The 25,558-nt window shown below is 44.8% G+C and overlaps 1 protein-coding gene across 3 annotated transcripts in view; it reads left to right on the top strand.

Annotated features, from left to right (window-relative positions):
• Positions 1-25,558, top strand: part of CDK19 (cyclin dependent kinase 19) — a 1,741,514-nt gene that overhangs the window by 1,306,085 nt on the left and 409,871 nt on the right. For all 3 annotated transcript variants that reach the window (XM_044066618.1, XM_044066628.1, XM_044066639.1), the window contains exon 11: positions 8,943-9,021. In XM_044066618.1, the coding sequence (XP_043922553.1) occupies positions 8,943-9,021 (79 nt within the window). The remainder of the gene's footprint in view (positions 1-8,942; positions 9,022-25,558) is intronic.

Here is a 25,558-nt window from a genome sequence, read left to right as displayed (position 1 = left end):
GATGGGCACTAAGAAGGGCAAATGCCATTGCGGGCGTCAGATACTGCATAAAGATACGCACGGCCATTGCATCTTTTGTGTAGGGAAGGAACACGACCATACTGCTTGTTCCATTTGCCAGTCTTTTGTTCCAAAGACCCTTCGTAGCCATCTGGCCGCACTCAACTTATATTTAGAGAACCAGTGAATCAAAAAGCTTGTGCTCAAGATGGATCCCGAATTGGCCATTCCTTGACTGTACAACCACGACAAAAGGCCAAAGTTTGAAGGCCTACTTCCATTGCCTGTCTGCCATCGGACGTCCCGCCAGCTTCTGATCTAGGGGTTGAGGGATGTCCGATTGAACCATCTACTTCAACTGCTCCCACCAAGGAAGCCACTTCAGAAGTAATGGCCTGCGCATCCACGGAGACGGCACAGACGTTGGTCCGTACCGATGTCGAGGGGGAACCAGAAACAGTTGGACAACCGACCAGGACACCATTACCTGAAGCCCAGGCCCCAGAATCCAGGCCTTCTCCCAGACCTACGCCTTTTAAGTGAAAACAAATAACACCTGACTCCTACCCCTGAAGGAGTCCCAGACTGGCAATCATTTACTAACTTCTTGATGCAGGCTTTTATGGCTTTTAGGCCCACAACCTCTTCCCATTCCACTATTCCAGTGCCAAGTCTTAGGCCTGCTCTGCCACTTCTCTCCCCTTGCCTACTACCCAAGAAGGTGAGGAGGATTTAGAACTTTACTACTCATCTTGTGATGAGTTTATTTCTTATGCCTCACAAATTGCCTCTCCTCTGGAATACTATTCTCCAGATGAGGAATCCATTTAAGGGGACTCCCCTCCAGAGGATATTACTTTTGGGGAAACTATTACAAAGATGAAAGAGTACTTCAAATGGGACACTACCCAGATGACTGATGCCCAGAGGAGGTATTTTGAACTCCAAGTGAAATCACCCTTCCTGTCAGCCATCCCACCTGTCTTACCTGCCTATCTGGATGCTTTCACCTCTGTATCCAAGAATCCAGACTCTCAACCACCTGCTCCTAAGAGACGGGACAGGTTCTACAAAGTGCCTGATGACTAAAAATTCTTAGTTAAGCCTCCCCTGGCAGACCCTGCAGAAATTGCTGTCTCTCCTGACAAGCAATCCAGGCTGATTCCTTCAGCATCTCCTCTTCCCACTGATAAGGATAGGAAAAGCATGGGCAGGATTGGGAAAAAAGTGTACACCTCCTCCACCCCGGCTTTCCAAGCTATCAATTACCAAACTCACATTGTACAATATACCCTGGACGTAGTTTCACAAGCCTCCAATCGCTTGCCTGCCACTCCTGACTGCCCTACTAAATCTGAGATACCATCTAAACTGTCACTGGCTTCTCAGGTAGCCAGACATTCCGTTAGGTGTAGTTATGATGCTACAGAGGCCTCTGCTAGGTCTGCAGCTTCTGCTTCAGTTCTCCGTAGATACTCTTGGCTTCACCTCCAACCACTCCAAGAGGGTTTCAAATCTAAAATTATGGATGCCCCATTAGATCATAACCTCGTCTGGCAAACAATCTGCAGGAGAAAACTACAGGACATCAAACATTTGCTTATGTCTCCTGTTCCTAAGTACTACAGGAATTATCCTGCAAGGACTTATTTTTGACAGGAGAACTCCTTCCTCTCACACACCCCTCCCCTACCAGGCACAGGAGGGGAACCAGGAGGCAAACCTACTCCAGACCTGTTGCTTCATAACCTACTCCAAGACAACCTTTTCAGGATAGATGTGCACCCAATAATGCATGACTGCCTTGCCCATCTACCTCATCAGTCTGCCTCCCCCACTGCCTCCCCTTTTGGAAACAATAGAACCTGTACCTTCAGGGCAGGAAGGAAAAGGAATTTACTCAAGAGTCTTTCTGATCCTCAAAAAGGTGGGCCTTGAACACCAATAGTAGAGCTATCCTTCCTAAACTAATTCCTAAAAGTACCATCATTCAGGATGCTATCCCTTCAAACTCTTCTCCCTTTAATACCAGTCCAGGCCTACATGGCCACCCTAGATCTAAAGGAGGCTTATCTACATATTCCCATAAAACCCTCCAACAGAAAATTCTTACATTTTACTAGACCGTGCTCTCATTTTCAGTTCACAGCCTTGCCCTTTGGTTTGTCTACACATAGGGTATTCACAAAATGCTTAGCCCCAGCCATTGTTTACTGCAGGACCAAAGATGTGCAAATCTATCCCTACCTAGATGACATTCTCCTTCTGGAAGAAACAGAAGAGCTCCTTCAAAATCATCTCAGGTTCACCACCTCCCTTCTACAAAACCTGGATTTCACCCTCATCTTAAGTAAATCCTCTTTACTCCCGCAGCAAGGCAAAATCTTTCTAGGCTGCAGGATCAGGACAGACTTGATTCAGGCTTTCCTTCCCCAGGACAAAGTCCTGTCACTTCCAAAACCTTTTACTAGCTCCTCTGATATCTGCATGACAATTCCTGCAATTTCTGGGGCTGATGGCAGCCACCAATCCCTATGCTTACCCTAGCAAGAATGCACATGTGAAAGTTCCAGTGGTACCTGAAAAACATGTGATCACAACACTAACACTCCTTAGAGCAACAAATTCCCATTCTACCCTGCCTCAAAACAGAATTAAGGTGGTGGGACTACCACTTAAAATCCTCTCCCCAACCCAACTTATGCATACAGATGCATCAGACCCTAGGGTGGGGAGCCACCTCAGGGTACAGGAGGCGTGGAATCCTACCCTTCAAAATAAGCATATTAATGTAAGGGAAATTACTGCAGTTCTTCTGGTGCTGGGGGCTTTCCTTCCTATTCTCCAACCAGGCCCTCTTCAAATATTCACCTTCAACACCACAGTCATGAGGTATGTCAACAAACAAGGAGGGACCAGAGCTTACCTTCTATGCAGGATAACTGTACAAATTTGGGACCTCGCCTCCAGGCACAACTTGACCCGGCAGGCCTCATACATCCCTTCTCAGGACAACAGATAAGCGGATAGTCTCAGCAGAACATCCTCTCTACAGCACAAGTGGATGTTGAACAGGGAGACCTTCCTAGACATTGTCCACCGGTGGGGCACACCTCAAGTGGATCTGTTCACCTCCCCCCATAACAGACAATTGAACAGATTCTGTACCAGGTATCACTCTCCACTTGAATGGATGGTGGATGCCTTCAGTATTCCATGGAAGGGACTGTTTCTTTTCCACCCTTCCCACTAATCCAAAAAGTCCTACTGAAAATCCAGAAGGACAAACCAAAAATCTTGCTGGTGACTCCCTACTGACCAAGGCAACACTGGTTCCCCCTACTTCTCTCATTAGCCAAGGGCAATCACCACAAGTTACCCCACAAGGGGGACCTACTCACACAACAAAAGGGAACTCGAATTCACCCTCACCAACAGATGTTATGCCTAACACTCTGGGTGATAAAATTCTAATCCCTTTCAGACACCACTACTCAAGAGGACGCACTTACAGTCCTGAGGGAGGCTAGGAAACATGCTACTAGGAAATCATATTTATCAAAATGGGAGAGATTCTTCAAATGGTGTTTACATAAGGACAGGGACCCAGGCCAGGCAGACCCATCCCTAGTCCTTGCCTATGTCTGTGAACTCATTAAGGATGGTCTTTCCTACTCTTCAGTGAAAGTCCACCTTTCAGCTTGTCTACTTCTAGATCCCCTTTGCTAACTAAGCTGGATGTAAAACTTTTCCTGAGAGGGGTCTTACACCTTAGACCACCTAGAAAACCCATCCCACCACCCTGGAACCTCAACTTTGTTCTCGAAAAGCTAGCACTGGTCCCATTTGAGCCAACTAGCACCACTTCTTTACAAATGTGTACATAGAATTCTGTACTGCTAGTGGCCAGTATTTCCACTAGGAGAGTGTCAGAGTTGCAGGCTCTCATGGCCTGCCCCCCCCCCCACGTTACCTTCCACAAGGATAGGGTGACCCTACGCACTAACCCTACATTCATGCCTAAAGTGGTCAACGAACTGTCCTTAAATCAGTCCATTCACCTACCTACCTTCTTCCACTCTCCTACTAGCAATAGTGAGAGGATTTTCCATTCTCTGGATGTACACAGACAACTTAGATTCTACCTAGACAAAACTAAGTCCTTCAGAAAATCTAACCAACTATTTGTCGTTTCCTACTCCACGGTTCTGAGCAAGGCAGTCCCCAAACAGACTATTTCTTGTTGGATCAGAAAATCCATTTCCTTCTGCTACTCACACCATGGCAAGCACTTACCCCAAGGGGTGAGAGCTCACTCTACTAGAGGACATGGCTACTTCCAAAGCCTTCCTCAAAGGGCTGGACACAGCATCCATTCTGGAAGCAGCCACCTGGTCCATAATTCACACAGTCACCAAACAATACAAATTGGACCATGGCGCCAGAGCAGGCTTTGCTAGAGCAATCCTGCAGGGTTTTCTGGAATTTTCCACTTCTAACTCCACCCTTCCCTCTAATTAAGCTGTGGTACTCTCCCACACTAACAATACTGCAACATAGGAATAGAAGGACATAGAATAGTTGTGTGAAACATAGATGTCCTTCTCTTCCATGTTGCAGTGTTCCCTCCCTCTCTTCAACCCCCTATATTTAGTTTGGACTATAGACAACTCTTAGGCACTAAGTTCTACCCTTCACCAAGAGCAGATTAGCCAGCATAGGACACTTGACACTTCTGGCTGACATCACTTGTTACTCTCTTTGGGACTGTCTGACTGGCCTTCAAGTTTTGAGGTCTGTGCGTGCAGATATCACGTTTAAGGTCCCTGGTTTATGGCCCTACGTGTGATGTCCCATGCACCTACAGCAACCAGGCTTAAGCTTTTGTATAGGAGCTGACGTTCGGGTCCCCTGAGGCAGGGAATCCCACACTGAGTACTGCAGCATGGAAGAGAGGGACACATCTATGGTTATGGTAAGATTTTGCACAACTATTCTTTCTTTATGGGCTGACACTAATTGAGTAGATATGAGTGCTGCATTTTCTTTTTGCCCTTTATGTTTTTTTCCCAGTGTCTAGCAGAGATGCACTCTGTGGGCTGGATTCATTAATGCCTACACTGAGTGTACACCATTCTGAGAGAATAGACAACACGAGCATAAACCCTTACGTCACAAGATGGATCGCAAACTGGCTCTCAGACAGATCCCATAAAGTAAGAGTAGCTAGATCTATGTCCAAATCCAGACCAGTAACGAGTGGTGTGCCTCAGGGCTCTGTCCTGGGCCCCCTCCTGTTTGACATATACTTCTCAGAAGTACAGGCAAGCACGGAAGGGCTGTGGCTGACTAAGTTTGCGGACGACTGCAAACTGGGTGCTATAATAGAGTCTCCGGCCAACATGGAGATCTTTCAGAAGGGCCTAAATGAGACTGATGCATGGTGTCAAAGCCATGGTCTCAAGCTAAATGCAAAAAAAAATGTGTAGTAATCCCCTTTGGAAAAAACAGAGTACCCGCAAACTACAACATAGGAGGTAATCCCCTGAAATCTGAAGAAGAAATAAGGGATCTAGGGACCCAAGTAGATAGCCAGCTTTCCTTTGATAACCATGTTGCCAAAGTGGTTAGAAAATCCTATGTGACCCATCTGATCATGAAAGGGTTCGCATCAAGATCTAAGGATGTAATGGTGCCCCTCTACTCTTCCCTCATCAGTCCCATTATTGAGTACAATGCACCAATTGGAATGTACCTGGCTAGACATCTCCAGCAGCTGGAGAGACCAGAGAGGTACTTAACCAAGAGAATTACTGGCCTCAAACAGTTGCCCTATGCAGCATGATAGAAAAAGCTAAGACTGTTCTCTGTTGCATACCACTTTCTCAGAGGCGATCTCTGTCTAACATACAGAGCCATGTCCAACCCAGAATTGTTGAACATGCTCCATCTTAGCAAAACCAAATCTACTCGAGCTACACACTCTAGGGATATAAACCTCAACACAACAATGAATAGAACATGCTGGAGGGATAGATTCCCCTTCGCAGAGACTTCCCTTAATATGGAACAGGGTCCCGATCTACATAAGACAGAGCCCCTCAATATCACTCTTCAAGAGGAGGAACCTTCATGAGTGGATGGGTAACAGAAAGTTCACACCGGGGATCACACCAACAGCACTACTAGATAGGGGCCAAGGGTACTAGCTGCTAGTACAAGGGTCTAGGGAACTACTAAAGGGGTGGTGAATACCGCACAACGTGGCTGGGCGGTGAATACCGCACAACGTGGCTGGGCTAATATATGCCTTCGGGCAGATAGCTCAGTACCAACCTATGAACAAGCATAACTCTCACATTCTTTCTCCTAATTGTAGTTTTCCTGCTGCCTTTCTTGCCACCTTATATATCGAGGGGGTTTGTAAATGTTACCCCAGTGTGTAGACTACATCTAATCTCTCAGTGAATAAACAGCACAAAAATGCGATTATGATGTTCTTTAATACAGATTGTGTACACTTAGTGTACACACAGGGTTAGGTATTCATGAATCCGGCCCTGTATCTTTCCAGACTAAACAAATCCACTACCAGTGAGGAGTAAGTCATTTTTCATGAACCAAAGCTTCCATGTTTTTGCCAAATTTCTGTGCAGCAAAATATTTCCAGTGGTGTTGCAGTTTGGGCATATTTTTGAAGTGAACTTACTTTCAGGCACATATACTCCTGAAAATAAACATATTTTTACATTTTTGAGATGCATCTATTTAGTTCTGGCAAATTTTGTTTCACGTTTGACATTGTGTAGTGCCTAGATACCATAACCCCCCACCTAACTCTCATCCCTGCCTCCCACCATTCATTTCTGTCTCTATCCCCTGACAATGCACCTTCAGATGTTCTTCATGTTTCACTGTTGCAGTCATTACATTTGGGCTATCTGCTTGCAGGTAGCCCGACTAACAAAGTCCTGGGTCCTGCGTCGGTTGCTGTCCCTTCTTCCATGACGTCAGGTCGTCAGGGGGTGCAAAACGTGCAGCCGACGCCATTACATCAGTCTTTCTTGCCGTGCAGTGCCCAAAGCAGAAGCAGTTCGCAAGTGCCAGTCGGCCGACTCCTGAAATTTTCATTTTAGTGTTTCAGAACCAAAGTCTTCAAATAAAGCTAAGGTACCCCATTGGGGAAACTTTTTCTTGCTCCTTACCGATGTCAGTAAAATTAATAATTGCATTACTTGTAGAGAGCAAATACCTCATAAAGATTTTCATATCTCGGATGCCTTAGTGGTAAAGTCAGTGACTGTGGTGTTCATTGTCCCGGGTTCAACACCTGCAAGGGCTGTTAATTTACTGCAGTCTTGCAGGGCCTTATAGCGGGTCCTAATGCTATCTGAATTCCTCCTCCCAACCATAGCTTTGGGAACCTACCCAAATGTAATGACTGCAACAGTGAAACGCGAAGAACATAGTACAGTTGTGTACACTTACCATAAATGTAGATGTTCGAGTGTATTCACTGTGGCAGTCCTGGTTACCCTCCCTCAAGCCCCCTAACTTCTTTTGGCTATACCTCTACTTTCCTTTACTATGCTTAAAAGCCTTTTTGGTTTATTTGCTTTTTTGTTGGAGGTATATCATTGTACTTTTATATTTAATTGCTCCCCATTAGGGGGGCACCTGACATCCGGGGCAAGAAAAACTGATGTAATGGCATCCAGGACCCAGGACTTTGTTAGTTGGGCCGACTGAGGGCTACCTGCAAGCAGATAGCCCAAATGTAATGAATGCACTTGAACATCTACATTTATGGTAAGTGTACACAACTGTACTTTCTCCCTTCTCTTACTTACCTATGTCTAACTTCCTTCATACCCTTCCCTTACTCTGTTCCCACTGTTCTTCTTTTTCCCATACCTATTCGTTTTACCCCATCTCTTTCTACCATTTTTAATGTCCTTTCTATTCTATTCCCCCTTCAAACCAACTTAGTCAACTCCTCACTTGTGGTATTTTTTTTAATTTTGTATATATATATATATATTTACCCCCTGAGCTTGTAGTTTGTTTTATTTTTGTATTGTATTTCTGAAATTGTCATGGATCTATACCTAGTACCTTAAGTCTTCTATACTCAGTTTTTTCTCATTGCTTGCTGATTGATTCATTTTGCATTGTATTTGAGATTTTGCACTATATTTTGAGAATTTTGTTTGGTGACTATAGCAACTTTTATATTCAGTATCTGTCATGTATCTTAAGTTTTCTGTACTTTGTGTTAATTCTGCCATGTTAATTGTACTGTATGGAGCTTTACTGACTGGGCCTTTGCTAAAAAAGGGCTCATGCTGAGTCGGACATACCCTGTTATCAAATGTCAAAATAAATGGCCTTTAAATAAGATAGAGATACAAGGTAAGTGATTTAGCTTCACTGAGGTGCGTATTCAACATGAAACTTTACAGATGAATTATGTACAACTTGACAAATCACTGTAGCTAGCTTATTAGCACACAATGTATACCCCACATGTAACTGTGAACATGTTTGAGTAGCTTGTGTACCACACCAGTACTATAGCTAAGCTAGTATGAAATGACTGGTTAAAGAATAGCCTCGTGTCCTTCTCATAGACGTGTCCTACACATCACTAATAGAATTGGGTTAGCTAATGAGGTGAACAAGTAGTACTCCAGTAGAAAACTCTGTACGTGGAAAAGAGCTGTGATTTGCTGCCTGCAGGATGAGTTGTTTAGAGGAAAAACTGTTGTAGGTCTTAAATTTGTTACAGTGAGTACCAGTATAGCTCACCTTTAACTGGGTATATAGTTCCAAGTTACATGACTTGGTAAATGTCCAATAAAACACATTAAATTCTTCCTGGTGTTTTAGAAAGTCTTTTTGTCTTTTGTTCAAGGAAGATTATTCTCTGTTTTCTTATCTAGCGTATTTGCTGGCTGTCAAATTCCATACCCCAAACGAGAATTCCTGAATGAGGATGAGCCAGAGGAGAAAGGGGACAAGGTAAGAAAGCATTTAATATCTCTCTTTCAAGAGTAGTAGGGAGCACTGCATTTGTCCTCAGTAAGACCACACAGTAGTGTTTTCTGACTGATTTGTAGAATTTTTTTAAAAGTCAGAAGCACTTCCTTGGCTATGTATAACCTGTCCTGGAGTCCTGTTTGATATGGTTTTATTTCACTGGTGAGTACAATACAAAAGTCTTCTATACTTATTACATGTCATCACCCCGGCTCTGACACTTTGCAGTTACACTCAAGTTCATATTTGGATTCTGTACTGTAAGTGGAATATTTTGACACAAAGTGAGACTGTAGTAAAAGTGCTCAGGTAGGTACCCACAAACTCATATTATTTGGTATCGTACACTGACCATTAAGAAAGTCTCTTGTTAAATGTAAATATTTTGGTATATTATGTTGTCGACTGTATGCACATGTCTATATACCTTAGTGTAAGAGACGCAGTGCCAGTTGTATGAGGTGGGCACAGCTTTTTTATCAGATACTACTGTGTGCACTTGCTTGAATTTAGCTTGCAACAGTTTTTAGTACATCAGTATATGCCTATTCCAGGCCTTTTTGGAGTAGTTTAGTCTTACGTGGATGAGCATATACCTCTCAACCTCTCAGTGCAAGAAATCTGCATAAAACCTGAAAAAATGAGAAAACAAAAGTCCAAAAATAGGGACACATTTTAAATATTGCTCTTATAAACTTAGAAAGTTGCTAAAGTAACACGGTTTTAGTTTATACATTTTCTGAAGAATCTGAAGTCTGAAACTCGAATATATATTATTATTTGGTAACTTCAAACCTCAGATCATTCAAGTGATTTGCCAGAAAACCACAAATTTTATGAGGAACAGACCAAAAATATGAGGCAAAAATCTGGACATTCAGGGAAAATCTTGACAGTTGAGAGGTATGTGGATGAGCCTGATAAGTGCCTAGCCTGCAGTCGTCAGCAAACTTGATCAAACACTTCAGAATATTGGTTTGAATGTCTGCAGATAAATGTCAAACAGGAGAGGGCCCAGCAGTGATCTGCGCAGTGCACTTACTAGTTAAAAATGTTTCATTTGTAAACATTGCCAGCAGCTTTCACTGTTTGGGATCTGTTTTGCCATCATGTGGACAATGTAGAGACTTAAAGAAGTACCTGCATATAAGGGATATAGTGTCACAAACCTTGTCCAGGTCTTGATAAGCAGCATGCACAGAGTGACCATTGTCTACAGCCTGTGTAACGTTTTCAAAGAAGTTTGCAAGGATCAAGAGATAAGACCTGCCCTTCCCAAAACCATACTTGAGTAGGGTGTAGATCAGTTAAATTGCCTATGTCTGCTTACCTGCATCTTTGCAATGAAATCACCATATTTGCTTAGGCTGACTGTGTGTGTTGCTCTCTGCAACACCCACTGCCAGAAATTTTCTCCATAACCTTGCATCTGGTGAGAGGAAGAGTTTACGAACAGCAATGTTAAGCAAAGGCAGTGAAGCACGTACAGACAGTACATTTACTAGCCAGATTTGCCTGTAATCTCCCCTACAAATCCCATCGCAGCCTTGCACTAAAAAAACTTCAGTGGCTTGAGTTCCCACAACTACTCCCACTTTCCCCAGATACAAATTGCACATTCTGTTTTCTACAAACCTGAAAACTTTCCCTCCCTGTCCACCCTCTTATCCCTCTACAAACCTGCACAATCTGTCCATAGCACTGACCAAGTACTACTGAACACCCACAAGTCCAACAAAACTATTGGCAGGTTACTTTATAAATGCTCCATATCTCAAACCTGGAACTAACTCCCATCTAACATGCAACATATCTGGTCTTCGCTCCTGTTCAAAAAAGAACTGAAAAAAATACCTAGCCATCTCTCCCTCCTGCAGCTGCCACCATCCCACTTAATCTTCCACTACCACAAAACTATTCCCTTCATACATTATATGTACTTACAATCCTGTGAATCCATAGCTACACTACTGAGCACTCTTAAAAACTAAGCCTTCCTCCCAACTTTGCTCCCCTATTTTACTTCTTATTTCCCTGGCCACACTAACTCTTTCCTCCTCATCTTCTTCTCTCAACTCTTACTTTACCACGTCTCCTTCCACTCCACCCACTATAACAGACACAACTGCCACTCTTTGCTATTCTCTATCTCTTCAATTATTCTTCACTCTTCTCTGCACTCCACTTACTATTCTGTTTTGTTCCAGCAACTCTACCTCATGCACAAAATGCATATTTAATTTCTATAAGGCATTAATGTTGTTACTCAGATATCTCTCGATCTTGCCCTTTTTTAATGTTCACAAACTTGCAATGTAACTTGGTATGGTTATGATGTATGTGAATTATTTTTTTTGGCATCGTCTTTTTTATCATGTGTTTGTGGAGCTTTGTGGATACTTTTAATGATTATTTACAAGACATTAATGTTGATATTCACGTCTTTTTATATTGCCCTTTTTATGTTTTTAAACTTGCAATGTAACTTGGTTTTGTTATGATATATGTATATTACTTTTTGACATCATCTTTATCACGTGTTTGTGGAGTTTTTCTCCTCAGGTCTCCACTGAAAATGGGCCCCCAGCTCATTGGTCTAACCCGGTTAACAAAGGACAAATAAATAAATGTGATAATTTTCATTTAGAGAAGTTTTTAATAGAGCAAAAGGAACTGATTTAAGATTTTTTTTTTGAAGAAGAAAGTAAATGTAATATGTGGTATGATCTGTCCGATAACTTGTCTTCCCTGAAGTGAGAAACTTTATATAATGCAGTCTGTTTCTGTGTTAGAGTCAGTGTGTGTCTTGTATATATACAAGAGAAGTTTTAACTGGGTACTCAGAGGTAAATACTGCACAAGTCACATAGCACACATTGATAATTGCTAAATTAATCTACAGCATCTGATGTTATCCATTTCATTATTCATCACAATTGGGCCTTGGTTCAGATGTCTGATCCGATCCAGCAACTGTACAGAGCTGATTCAAGGCTCGAGCTCCTCCCACTCCCATAATCCCTTTGTACAGTGAAATCCCCAGATCTTGTTTGCAGCGTTTGGCAACAGACATGATTTCTAGCTCACAGCATTTAAGGCTTTTCTGTTGGGTGAGTGCATCTTTTTTTCAATTTTTGGGTACGTAGTAGTAATATATTTTTCTGTCTTCCTCCCTTCCCTGTTTTAGCTCTCGTTCAGCATTAGGCTTTCTCTCCTTTGCCTTTTTTTTTTTTTCTGTATCCCTCTCCCTTAGTTTAGTTAGTTGTTTAGGGATAGTGGAGTTTTGTTTGAGCTTGTTTCAGTTTGGTTGTGTGTGTTTGGCTTGGCTACTAGGTTCTGTCTCTGTAAGTAGATTGGGGGCTTGGTACTTGGTTCTTCCTCTTATCTGTGTTCTCTGGATTGTGTGCTGGCTAGTAGGACATGTCAGACAAACCTACCAGATTTAAGAGGTGGTGTTCTTGTGGGCAGAAGATGCTTAATTCTGATTCCCACAAGAAATGTGTGTATTGTCTGGGATCTGACCACCTTGAGGCCAAATGATCTATTTGTGTTGTATTCAATCCTTGAGCGCATTGGTGGATCACCAGAATAAGCTTCTGCTGAATAGCATGGCTCAAGGGAGTCCTTTTGTTTTGGGCTCCCCCTCTTCTAGCAGCCATGAAGACCCTAAGAGGAAGCCTCCACTGCCTCCTTATGGGCTTTTCCTCTGACTGCTCAGAAATGGTCGAGACTCTTGGATCACAGTCCCTCTGATCCAAAGCAGTCTTTGGCAAAATTTGGATCCGACGGCACAGGATCCATCCTTCGGTGCAGAAGTTTCCTTGGATCAGAGATCCTTGGATCCTACCTCTGTTTCAGCTCCATTAGCTCCCTCTGATCTGAGGCAAGGTGTACTTCAGGGCTTGTATCCGACGCATTCATCAGATGTGGTGCTAGTTATTTTGAGCTCCCCAGTTAATCTGCTAGGGATCCAAAGGCTTCACATCCTAGACACAAAAGCCATTCCCCGGATCAGAAATACCACAGAGTGGTGGGATCCCTGCAGGCTTCCCCTTAAAAATCCACTCACTCTTGCTTCTCGTCTAGATCCTCTAGGTGCATCTTACCCAAAGACATGGACAAGATGATGAAGAGTTTCCTTATGGCCCAGATAGAGATGGGCCTTTCGGTGTCCCCAGCTCACTCGGGCTTGTGGAGATCTTCGGTTCTGAACTTGGCTTTTCCTCTTCCAATTTGTGCAGTTTCAGAATCCCAGGTCCTGGTTTGCCATAGGGAGGCATCAGGGGATCAGGGAATGTCTGTTTTCCCTGTTCCCTCAAGGTCCCTGACTAGCTCGGTCCCTGTGTCTTCGGACTAGAGCGGGTCCCTGCTCCAAGAGGTCTGCACCGGGTCCCTGGTGAGTTGTTCTGGCCTGGGGTTTTGAGATTGGTCCCTTTCCTTGGGGGAATCAGCCTTCGATAGCTCTGAGCCAGTACTGTCCAAGGGGCCTGGACCTGGAATGAGCTCCACTTCCCCATCCCTTGTGGTTTTGGCTATGGGGGATGGGGACGAGGTTTCCTCGAGTCTGTCAGCCTTTTGAATGATAGAGCAGACTTTCTCCAAGTTGGAGCAGTCCCCCCACCTGGGAACTTTCCAGCCTATCGATATCAAGTCCCCTAAGCCCAGTCACGCTGTCCAGGGTCAGCCCTCCTGTGACAGCCTTCAGGCATTGAGAACCCCAGGGGTTTCCCCTCTCTTCTGAGCGATCTCCTGAGCCCCTTATGGAAGAGCCAACTCGGAAGAGACTGTTCAAGAGGAGACACTTGGACTACCCTGTGGAGTCCCTCACAGAGGGCACGGATTTTGACAAAATGGATGGGTCCCCCAAATCTCCGTTGGATGATGTCTCCTTCGGGGACATTCTGGAGCTGTTGAAGCAGAAAGGGGGTTGGTCTCCCCAGCCACCATCTTTGGAGGAATCTATGTCCCTGAAGGCATTCGGGGCTGGCCTGTCTACTTCGTGGGTGACCCCCCCCGCGGATGAACTTATTGATCTCATCGCATGCAGGGTATGGAAGGAACCTGACACTGTGGAACTGGTTCCTAAGAAAGCTGATAAGTTTCTGAGCCCTCTTGCAGATCGAGCGTACTGGAGCAAGTAAGTGCCAGTCAATGCCATCGTGGCTGCTGCAGCCACAAAGAAGGAGCTGATGGAACAGAGGTCCAATGTCCACCCCCCAAACCATGAATATCAGGCACGACAGACATGTGAAAAGTGTTTATGCTTCAGCCACTTTTGGTCTGAGAGCCCTAAATTGTTTGGCGCATTTTACCTGCCTCCAAAGAGATCTAGTTTCTGAGCTCACCAAGTCTCTTTCAGAGTTGATGCCGGCAGAGGACCTCAAGAAGGTATCTCCCAAGCTCACTACTCTCTCCTCTATTAGTAATTCCTCAATGAGGTTAATTTTTGGTGCGACAGAAGGTACCTCTCAAGCAGCCGGTGCAGGGATTCATGCCTGGATTGGCTATGTGGGTTCGTGGAGCCTTCCAAGACATCTCTCACTAATGGCCCCATTCGATGGGTGCTCACTGTTTGGTCCTTCTGTCAAAGAAACCTTAACTCATTGTGAGCAGGATGGTAAGACGGTCCGCAGTCAGGATTATGTTTTCTACTCCACAAAGGTCCTTTTCCAAAATACAGTGGGGTAGTAAGAAACTATGGTTCTTTAAGTCACATGGTTCCTGCCAACATGCTCTGGAAGATTCCTCCTCCAGAGGCAGGGGAAGGGGATTCAGTGGTAGATGCTGTCCTCTAGGGCCAGGGGGGGGGGGGTCCTCAAAATGGGGGCTCCTGGAAACCTTTGTTTGAGAAGGCTTTTCAACACCTCTGAGGTGTTGCCCGGCTGCCCTACCCTGGAGGCAGTGGTCATTTTTCATAGCACCCAGATGCCTGGGCATCCATAACAAACAATCAGTGGATGCTCAAGATTATATCCAGGGGTTATTACATTCCCTTTTCCCAACCACCCTTAATTCCCAAGAATGTTCTCCCAGATGTGCCACCCAGTTAGAGAGAACTGGCCCAATGAGACGTTATGGTGCTTCTAGATAAAAGAGCTATCCAGGAGGTCCTGACAGGACAGAGAGGATCTAGAACTTATTCCCTCTTCTTTTTGGTGCCACAAAAGATAGGGGACCTGCATCCAATTTTGGACCTTAGCAAATTGAACTTGTTGGTCAAGAAGTCAAAGTTCCAGATGGTCACTGTTCAGTCCATCTTACCCCTGCTGCAGAAGGATATGTGGATGTGCTCCTCAGATCTCCAGTCCGCCTACTGTCATATTGAGATAGACAAGCCCTCAAGGTGGCACCTGCACTTCTGTATCGGAGCCAATCATTCTCAGTTCGAAGCTGTACCATTTGGACTCACAACATCCCCCAGGGTGTTTGCCAAATGCTTGACAGTTGTAGCAGCTCACCTGAAGCTTCAGGGTTTTCAGCTCTTTCTGTATCTGAATAATTGGCTCCTAACAGCTCCCACCTGCAATCGATTGGTTGCAGTCATACAGTAACTCTTACATACTTTCAGAAGGCTAGGGATTACCATCAACTTGAGGTCAAAGCTTTCTCTGGTGCTGAGCCTGGAGCTCATTGGGACTCATCTCAACAAAGTCAGAGAGACTGCAGCATTGCCTCCTCACAGAGTGGACTTGATCAGGCAGCAGGCCAGGGTCCTCTTGGAAGTTCCCTCTCTGCAGGCACACCTCATTCTGAGAACACTGGGGTCCATGTCGGTGACTATCCTCCTCGTTCCTCTAGCGCGATACCACATGCAGGTGCTTCAGTGGATGCTGGTAGTGCAGTGGTCTATTCTATCTCATCCAGTGTCTATGTCTAGTCTGTTGACCCCCCCATTTGCAGATGGCACCTGCAGTGGTGGCTTCAGTCTGAGGAGTTCCTACAGGGCAATCCACCCCCCACCCGGTGACCATGGATGCTTCCCTGTTTTTTGGGGGGGGTCATTTTCAGGGCAGGAGTGTCCAAGACATGTGGTCCCCTTTGGTGACCAAATTGCACATAAACTTCCTGGAGATGAGGGCAGTCCTCCTCTTGTTACAAGCCTTTTAGGATTACCTTCCTTTGGGAACGGTGGTGATTCATACAGACAACATGTCGGTTGTTTGGTATATCAACAAGTAAGGGGGAACACGATCTTATCTGTTGTGCTAAGAGGCCATGAGTGTGTGGGAATGGGTGATGTCTACCAGCCACTTTCTTCTTGCAGCGCACATATGCAGGGAGTCCACTATTTTGTCAGACAAGCTCAGCAGATCCATCCTGACTCCTTACAAGTGGTCCCTCAATCCGTCAGTGGTGTCTCAGACTTCTGCCCGTTGGGGCCAACCTTGCTGCAGTCTGTTTGCTTCCCCATTGAACAAATGCAGCAGGTACTTTGCCCTGATTTCCCCAGAGGGGCAGTCCTCAAGGGACGCTCTTGTACACAGTTGGCCCTCAGGTGTCCTCTATGCTTACCCTCCCCTTTCTCTAATCCCCAGAGTACTTTAGAAAGCCTTCAGACTGAGAGGTTCCATGATACTCATAGCTCCCTTCTGGTCTCTTCAGATGTGGCACCCCTTCCTCAGATCTCATCTCAAGTATCCTCCCTGTATACTGGATCCCATTCCAGATCTCATCTCTCACCCGTCAGAATAACTGCCCAATCTTCAGTCACTTCACCTGACCAGATCGTTTCTCCCAGTCACTTCCATTCCTAGTAAAGCAGTCCAGGCTTGGCTACTCCTGTCAGGAGAATTATTCTGGCCTCTCAGAAGCCTTCTGCTCAAAAGGTTTACTGTAGTAAGTGGAAACACACTTCTTTTTGGGCAGCAGAATGAAATTTGGACCCCTTTTCAGCTCCAATTTTAGATATCCTTCTCTTCTAAACATCCCTATTTCAGGAGGGGGCCAGCTTCTAAACTATCAAATTGCATTTGGTGGCCATTTCTAATTTTCATACCAATACTGGGCCCACCTTTTCCTCGAGGTTGTGTAAGGCCTTCTTGAAGGGCGTCTTTCTTCTCAGGCCTCCAGTTAGATCCCGCTCCTCCTTGGGATGTGACATTGATGCTGCAGTCTCTCACCTAAAGTCTGTTTGAGCCTGCTCATTCCTGTGATCTCAAATACCTTTCATGGAAAACTGCTTTTCTGGTTTCTATTACCATGGCCAAATGGTTTCTGAACTGCAGGCTTTATCTTCTGAACCACCATATATTGTTTTTCATAAGGACAAAAGGTTTACTGTAGTAAGTGGAAACACACTTCCTTTTGGGCAGCAGAATGAAATTTGGACCTCTTTTCAGCTCCAATTTTAGATATCCTTCTCTTCTAAACATCCCTATTTCAGGAGGGGGCCAGCTTCTAAACTATCAGATTGCAGTTGGTGGCCATTTCTAATTTTCATACCAATACTGGGCCCACCTTTTCCTCGAGGTTGTGTAAGGCCTTCTTGAAGGGCGTCTTTCTTCTCAGGCCTCCAGTTAGATCCCGCTCCTCCTTGGGATGTGACATTGATGCTGCAGTCTCTCACCTAAAGTCTGTTTGAGCCTGCTCATTCCTGTGATCTCAAATACCTTTCATGGAAAACTGCTTTTCTGGTTGCTATTCCCATGGCCTAATGGTTTCTGAACTGCAGGCTTTATCTTCTGAACCACCATATATTGTTTTTCATAAGGACAGGGTGACTTTACAAACTAACCCCTCCTTTAAGCATACAGTTGTTGCTGAAAGAAGTCTTAACCAGGACATCCAGCTGCCTGTTTTCTTCCCTAATCACTCAAGGGCGAAAATTTCCTCCATACCTTGGATGTACATCGTCAGCTGAGATTGTATTTACATCGGGCTAAACCCTTTAGGAAATCTGATCAGTTACTTCTGGCCTTTTCCCTGAATAGGTGTGGCCAAACGGTCTCAAAGCTAACAATTTCTAAATGGATCTTTAGTTGTATTTCCCTGGTTTACTCTATATGGAAGACGGAGCTGCCTCATCCTCCTAAAGCACATTCTCTTCGGTCAGTGGTGGCTGCTTAGACCTTTGCTGACAGGATCTCCTTAGATGAGATCTGCGCTATGGCCACTTGGTCCACCCTTCACACTTTTGTTGCTCATTAAACTGGATATGGTCTCCAGAGGCAGGGTGTCTTTTGATTCCACAGTGATCAGGCACATCCTTCCTTAGAACCACCCAGGGTTCTTTGTATCTGGGGATTCTGATCCAGTCGTGATGAATATTGAAATGGATAACATCAGATCAGTACTTATGTTATGTACTTACCATACATTGGCATTTGTGTTATCCTAGTTAATTATTCATCACATCCCACCCTCCTCCTTCCTTCCCTGTTTCTGGTGGTTCTGGAGAGGCTGGGGTTTGGGCCCTTGAGCGTCTGGCTTTGACGGTTCTAATGCTATTGTTGAATATGTCTAAGTAGGTAGTTTGGTGCCCTGGTGGGTTTTTGTCATTAGTCAGCAAACTCAATCTGAGGGTTTGAAGGTAGAAAGGGATTATGGGAGTAGGAGGAGCTCGAGCCTTGAATCTGCTCTGTAAAGTTGCCGGATCGGATGCAAGACCCAATCGTGATGAATAATGAAGTAGGATAACACGGATACCAAGTTATGGTAAGTACAACTGTTATCTCATTGTCAGTATTATGCAAAAATAAATAAATAAATAAATAATACACTCTTTACCTCATCATTCTTAGTCTCAGGCTTGTTGCGTGGTTGAAGGACATCCACATGTGCTTCAGAGTTAAGAACGATTTTAGTTTAATTTTCCCTCACCCTTTTTGACTTGTGCTCACTGAAATTTAGTACTTTTATTGTGCATTATTTTATAGGTCTAATGTATTTCTAGCTACCAGTGTTCTGTAAAATGAGGGCTAGATGTTCATCTTGCATACAGCTGCAGTCATAACAGATGGGTTCTCCTGCCGTCAGGTGGGTCCTCGGTCGCCCGAATTCCAAAGTCTACATCCGGCGTCGGTTGTCGTCGCTTCTTCCCTGACGTCAGTGCGATAGGGGTATAAAAGAAACAGCCGACGCCATTTTCTTCAGTCTTTCTTGCCGCGCGGTGCCCGAAGCAGAAGCAGTTCGCAAGTGCCGGTCGGCCAGCTCCTGAAATTACGAAAATTTTGCAACCGAAGTCTTCTTGAAAGCTAAGTACCCCGTTGAGGAAACTTTTCTTGCCTCAGACCGATGTCAGACAAAGTTAATAATTGTATTTCATGTGGGAAGCAAATACCGCATAAGGATTTCCATTCCCTCTGTATTCCTTGTTTAGGCCCAGACCACAACGTCTCGGTCTGTCGCTTTTGTGCTACATTCAACAAACACACCATTAAGCATCGGGCGGAGTTCGCCCAGCATTATTTTGGCAAAACATTTAACTATATTATGTCGTTGGATAGTCCGACTCCAGTTTTGTCTAAAAAGCGCAAAGATAAAGACCGACACACGAGGTCCGCGGCCTCTACCGATACCACGCCAAAGCCGACTACACGTGGTCCGGTTCTCAGCGAGGCGCCTACGCAGCCCCTGACTACCGACGACACTTCATTGGCGGTGTCTCCTGTGCCCGAGGTCGTAGGCTCCTCAGCCCACACCCCGACTACAGATACCGAAGCCACTCTTGGCGGTGAATCTCAAAATGTGGACAGGTCTACCTCCTCTCAAGGTGTCTTCAGACCTTCTTCTTCTTTTTCCATCAAGGCTTTCACTAAGTCTAAAGCAGCCATGCATTCTAAGAGACAAGCTGCACAGGGCCAATCTCCAGGCACCATGCCTAAAAAACAGGTGCTTAAAATGGCTGAGGATGTAATTACTCTTATCAGGGGTTCTCAACCCCCCCCCCCGGACAAAAGGCCTAGAGTGGAGGAAGAATCCCCCTTCTCTGATCAGGGCTCCATTATATCAGAGCACTCTGATGAACAGGAACATTCTTACTCCCCTTTTGAAGACTCTGTTGCAGAGGAGTCCATTCCCTCTGTATCCCCCCCAGAGGATTACTCATTTGGGGAAACTTTGCATACCTTAAGGGAACACTTCCACTGGGAAGGCCAAGATTATTCAGATTCCAAGAAAAGGCTTAGGGAATTTCTCTTGCTACCTCAGCACAGGCCTCTGGCTATACCTCCTGTCTTGGACATACAAGATGATGTGTACTCGGAGGCCTGCCTTAACCCGGATTCTCTACCTCCAGCCCCAGTCAAGCCTGACAGGTACTATAGGGTTCCTGACTCACACCAATTTCTATACAAAAGCCATGCTGCTGACCCAGAAACCATCTCACAGGGCCCTAAGGGAATTAAGGCCTGCACTGCTAAAAATCCATTACCTTCCGAGAGAGATTCCAGATCCTTAGAAAGGTGGGGGAAAAAGGTATATACCTCGGCCACCTTAACCATGAGGGCATTAAACTGTCAGTTCCATATGCTAAAGTACCAACAGTTTTTGTTATCACGATTGAGAAGTAAAATGTCACAACCTGAACAACCAGACTTGAAGGAGTTGCAGGATTTGATGCATAGTGCAGAACAAGTGGGTAAACATACCTTACAATGTGGTTTTGATGCTCTAGAGGCCTCATGTAGAGCTGCTGTTACAGGATCAGTCATACGTAGACATGCCTGGCTCAAGGAACAAACCTTACCAGATCATGTCAAAGCTAAATTACTAGATGCCCCTCTACAAAAGGATGTATTATTTGGTGCTAATGCTGAGGAGGTATTAAGGAAAATGGAGGAAAAGGCTAAATCAATGCAAACAGTGAAAGATTTTCTACAGGTACAACCCCCACGTTTCAGTAGAAATTGGCCTTCCAAAAATTGGTCCTTTCCAGCCACGGACAGACCCCAAAGAGGTAGATACAGGCACCCGAGGGGCAGAGGGCAATCCTAAGGATCATTTAGAGGCAGACAATGGCAGGCTCCTACACAAAGAGGTGGTGAGGATAACTCGCAACCATTCAGAAAGCAAGCCCAATGACTTTCCCCTTTGCATGCCAAGCAAGACTCAAATGGCAGCACCCTTAGGCGGAAAACTGGCATTATTTTCAAAAAATTGGCAAATTGTTACAAAAGACAAATGGATCCTGGACATTATAAACAGAGGCTACAGATTCCATTTTCACACCCTTCCAAAAATGAGAGGCATGGCAAACCTGCCACACAATCAAAGGGCAGAGGCATAAAGACAAATTTCAGATCTAATAGACATGAAAGCTATTCAAGAGGTACCTACGCACAAACAAGGTCAAGGTTTTTATTCCAGACTATTCCTGGTACCAAGGAAGGGAAAAGATTGGAGACCTATTTTGGACCTGTCCATCCTAAACACATTTCTACTCGTACCAAAATTCAAGATGCTCACTCTACAGCAGCTTCTTCCCATGCTGGGCAAGGAGTCTTGGCTGGTAACATTGGACCTCAAGGAGGCATACCTGCATGTCCCAATCAGACAAAATTGCAGAAGATACCCGTTATCAATTCTCTGCATTGCCCTTTGGCTTACCTACTGCGCCCAGAGTATTCACGAAATGCCTGGCATCAGTAATTGCCTACTGCAGACTTAAAGGGATACAGATATACCCCTATTTGGACGACTGCCTGATCCAAGCGGACAGCAAGCACATTCTTCTGAAACATCTGGCTTTTGTAATAATGTTGTTGAATTCTCTGGGATACACAGTCAACAAAAAGAAATCAAGGCTAATACCCTCTCGGAAAATAATTTTCCTGGGTGCCAACTTGGACACAAACACCCAGATGACCTACCTCATGCCAGAGAAGCAGGGGCAACTAACTCAATATTTCAGAACACTAGCAAATTGCACCAGGCTGACTGCAAGGAAAATCCTGCAGGCTCTGGGATTCATGGCATCTTGCATCTTACTAATCCCACGTGCAAAGCTGCATATGAGGAAACTTCAATGGTACCTGAAAAACCTATGGTCTCAACACAGCCACAGTTTGGAAACAATAATACCACTAATTCCATGTCTTCAAAAGGAATTTCTGTGGTGGGCTCAAGCATGCCAAACAAACACAGGTCTCCCAGTCAGCAAGCCTCAAGCAAATCAAGTCATCACAACAGACGCCTCGGACTACGCCTGAGGGGCACACATGACAGATCGGTGCATTCAGGGCAAATGGTCCCAAAAAGAAAAGCACCTTCACATCAATCAAAAGGAAATGCTAGCAGTAATAAATGCTATTATAGCTTTCAAAGACCTTCTGCAACCAGGTCAACTATTGATAAGAACGGACAACACCACAGTAATGTGGTACATAAAAAAACAGGGAGGAACCCATTCATATCTCCTATGCAGACTGGCCATGTCACTTTGGAACATGGCCCTGGACTTACAAATTGAATTACAAGCACAGTACTTCCCAGGCAAGAAAAACACGCGGGCAGACAACCTAAGCAGAAATATGACAGATCCACACGAATGGAAGTTGCATCCTCAAGTTTTTACAGAGATAATTCAAGCATGGGGAAGGCCAGACTTAGATCTCTTTGCCTCCCACAAAAATCACCAATTGACAAAATTCTGCTCAAGGATTTTTCATCCAAAGGCCTGGAGAGTGGACGCTCTCTCTTTCAGGTGGACATCAATGACAGTTTATGCCTTCCCACCTCTTCCTCTGCTGCCCAAAGTTCTATTAAAAACCAGAGCAGACAGACCAAAGATGATTCTCATTGCTCCAGACTGGCCAAGACAACATTGGTACCCACTCCTGAGGAGCCTGACGCGTTCCCCACCATGGACCCTGCCTCTAATGCCTCTTCTTCTGACTCAGCACAGCTTCAAAACTCTTCACAGTCAGCTAAAAACACTCAATCTAGCCGCATGGAAGATTCCTTAGCACCACAACAGACCCTACTCTCCAAGGAGGTGCAGGATGTCATTTTGGAGGCCAGGAGGCAGTCTACTAGAAAAGCTTACTCCGCAAAATGGAAACGGTTTTGTGTCTGGAATGAGAAAAAGGGCCAGGATCCTGGAAAACTGAATTTACCTCAAATATTACAGTATCTAGCTGAGCTGCTAAGCAGTGGACTTTCATTCTCCTCCATCAAAATCCATGCCTCAGCCATTTCTGCAGAATACAACACTGATCCACCCTTATTCTCTCACCCCCTCTTAAGACAGTTCCTCAGAGGGGCTAAGAACCTAAAACCCCCAAGGAAACAACCAGTACCTGCTTGGGATCTCAATTTCATTCTAGAAAAATTGACCTTGCCTCCTTTTGAGCCAGCTGCCTCATCAGATTTGCAATATTTGTCCTGGAAAACAGCTTTCCTTCAGGCTATTACCTCAGCTCGTAGGGTATCGGAACTACAAGCTCTCATGGCTGTGCAGCCTTTTATCATCTTCCATCAGGACAGAGTTTCCTTACGAACCAACCCGTCCTTTATGCCAAAAGTGGTATCCAGGGTAGCTTTGAATCAGGCTATACACTTACCTACCTTTTATCCTAATCCTCAAAACAAAGGGGAGAGATTACTACATTCCTTGGACATCCACAGACAACTGTGTTATTATTTGGACAGAACAAAGCCTTTCAGAAAATCAGAACAGCTCTTTGTGTCCTATGCTATAGGAGCTCAAGGAAAGCCAATTTCCAAACAGACAATTTGAAAATGGATAGCCCACTGCATACGCTTTTGCTATTCTTTTCATGGCAAAACTGTACCTACAGGCATCAGATCTCACTCCACAAGGGCCACGGCTACCTCTGCAGCTTTTCACAGAGGAGTTCCTACCAAAGATATTTTGGAAGCAGCCACTTAGAGTTCTGTGCATACCTTCTCCAAGCACTACCACCTTCCACTATACTCCAAATATAGAGCGGGCTTTGCCACTGCAGTCTTGCAGGGCATTCTGGCTCCTCCTAGTTCCACCTAGTGCCTACCACCCCTTTCTTAGCTTTGGGATTCTACCCATCTGTTATGACTGCAGCTGTATGCACGATGAACATAGTACAGTTTTGTACCTACCATAAATGTAGATGTTCAAGTGCTAATACAGCTGCAGTCCGAGTTTCCCTCCCTCCTTCCCCTTTTGGGACAGGCCTATTGGCTAACATCTCCTCATGCAACCTGATTGGGGTATTCATTCTTGATGTATTTGCTTGCACTACTGTATTTTGATTATATGGCATTGCTTTATTACACAAATTTATGTATTGCCTTCCTTCTGGGGGCACCTGACATCTGGGGCAAGAAAAACTGAAGAAAATGGCGTTGGCTGGTTCTTTTATACCCCTGTCGCACTGACGTCAGGGAAGAAGCGACGACAACCGACGCCAGACCTAGACTTTGGAATTCGGCTGACCGAGGACCCGCCTGACGGCAGGAGAACCCATCTGTTATGACTGCAGCTGTATTAGCACTCGAACATGTACATTTATGGTAGGTACAAAACTGTACTTTATTTTTTATGTAGGAGACTAAAATTCATAGGAAGTGTACCATTGTTATAACTTTTATTCTTGGATATTTTCACTTCATTTAACCACCTGTCTGGTAAGAAGAGGTCCATCCTTTCATAACAGCAGCATTACATCTGGCAGATATTAGGAGGATTACTTGGCTAATAGAATTTTCTGTGGCTGCCACAGACACCCCATCCTACAATGCTCTATCGTGCTTAGCCTCTCAACAGCTTCATTTCAACATTTTAGTTTGGTGCATGGAAAACAGCCTTAGGCAGGTCTTTGCATCTGTGACAGGAAATGTTTCTCCATTTCTGTGAATAAACACTTTTTTTCTTTTTCTTTCCTTTTGTCTGTTGACAGTCCTCAAAGAACTTGTTTCTCAGTTTTTGAGAGATTTTTTCCTCACTTTTTAGAATTCTCTCTTGAACCTAGCCCCCCATCTCCCAGCAAAAAGAAAAAGGAAAGAAAGAAATTTAGCTTTTGTGATATATCCTTTTGTGTGTGCATCTGTGTCCTGTCCATCCTGCTTGAGATCTATACAGTGAATTTGCTACCTGTGCCCATTGGGTCAGTCATTCCTTCGGGGCCAAGAGCCCTTCAGCTCATTCATTCTGTATTGGGGCCTTATCTTCCTGATCATTCCCCTGTAGTTGGGAATGTAGCATTAGGGATCAGGTGTTCTGCGGATGTTCCCCTCCCTTTAGGCAGCTGGTATACTTGCAGTGGCTGTATGGGCCAGAGAGTGATGTGAATTCTCCCACCAGCATCATACAAGTTATTGGCATATGTGCCACTAAAGAGTGACATTGCCAGGGTCTCTTCCATGAGTGATTGCCTGCCCACTGGCATGCATTGCTAATGTGGGGGCCATGCTTTCTCCATCTCCGAGCATGAGAGGACTGGTGTCAACTGCTCAAACTCAGCCTACCCACACCTAGCCCATTAAGTGTCCATACTGCTAATTGTTCTGGAATTTTCTAACCCTTTAACCTTTGTTCATTATTGATAAAGTAGACAACTTGTTCCTCATGATTGCTCCCCAT

This window comes from Protopterus annectens, chromosome 1.part0, assembly GCF_019279795.1.
Source record: "Protopterus annectens isolate FY-2018-M chromosome 1.part0, PAN1.0, whole genome shotgun sequence".
Taxonomy (NCBI): Eukaryota; Metazoa; Chordata; order Ceratodontiformes; family Protopteridae; genus Protopterus; species Protopterus annectens.
This window is presented reverse-complemented; position numbering and strand designations above follow the sequence as displayed.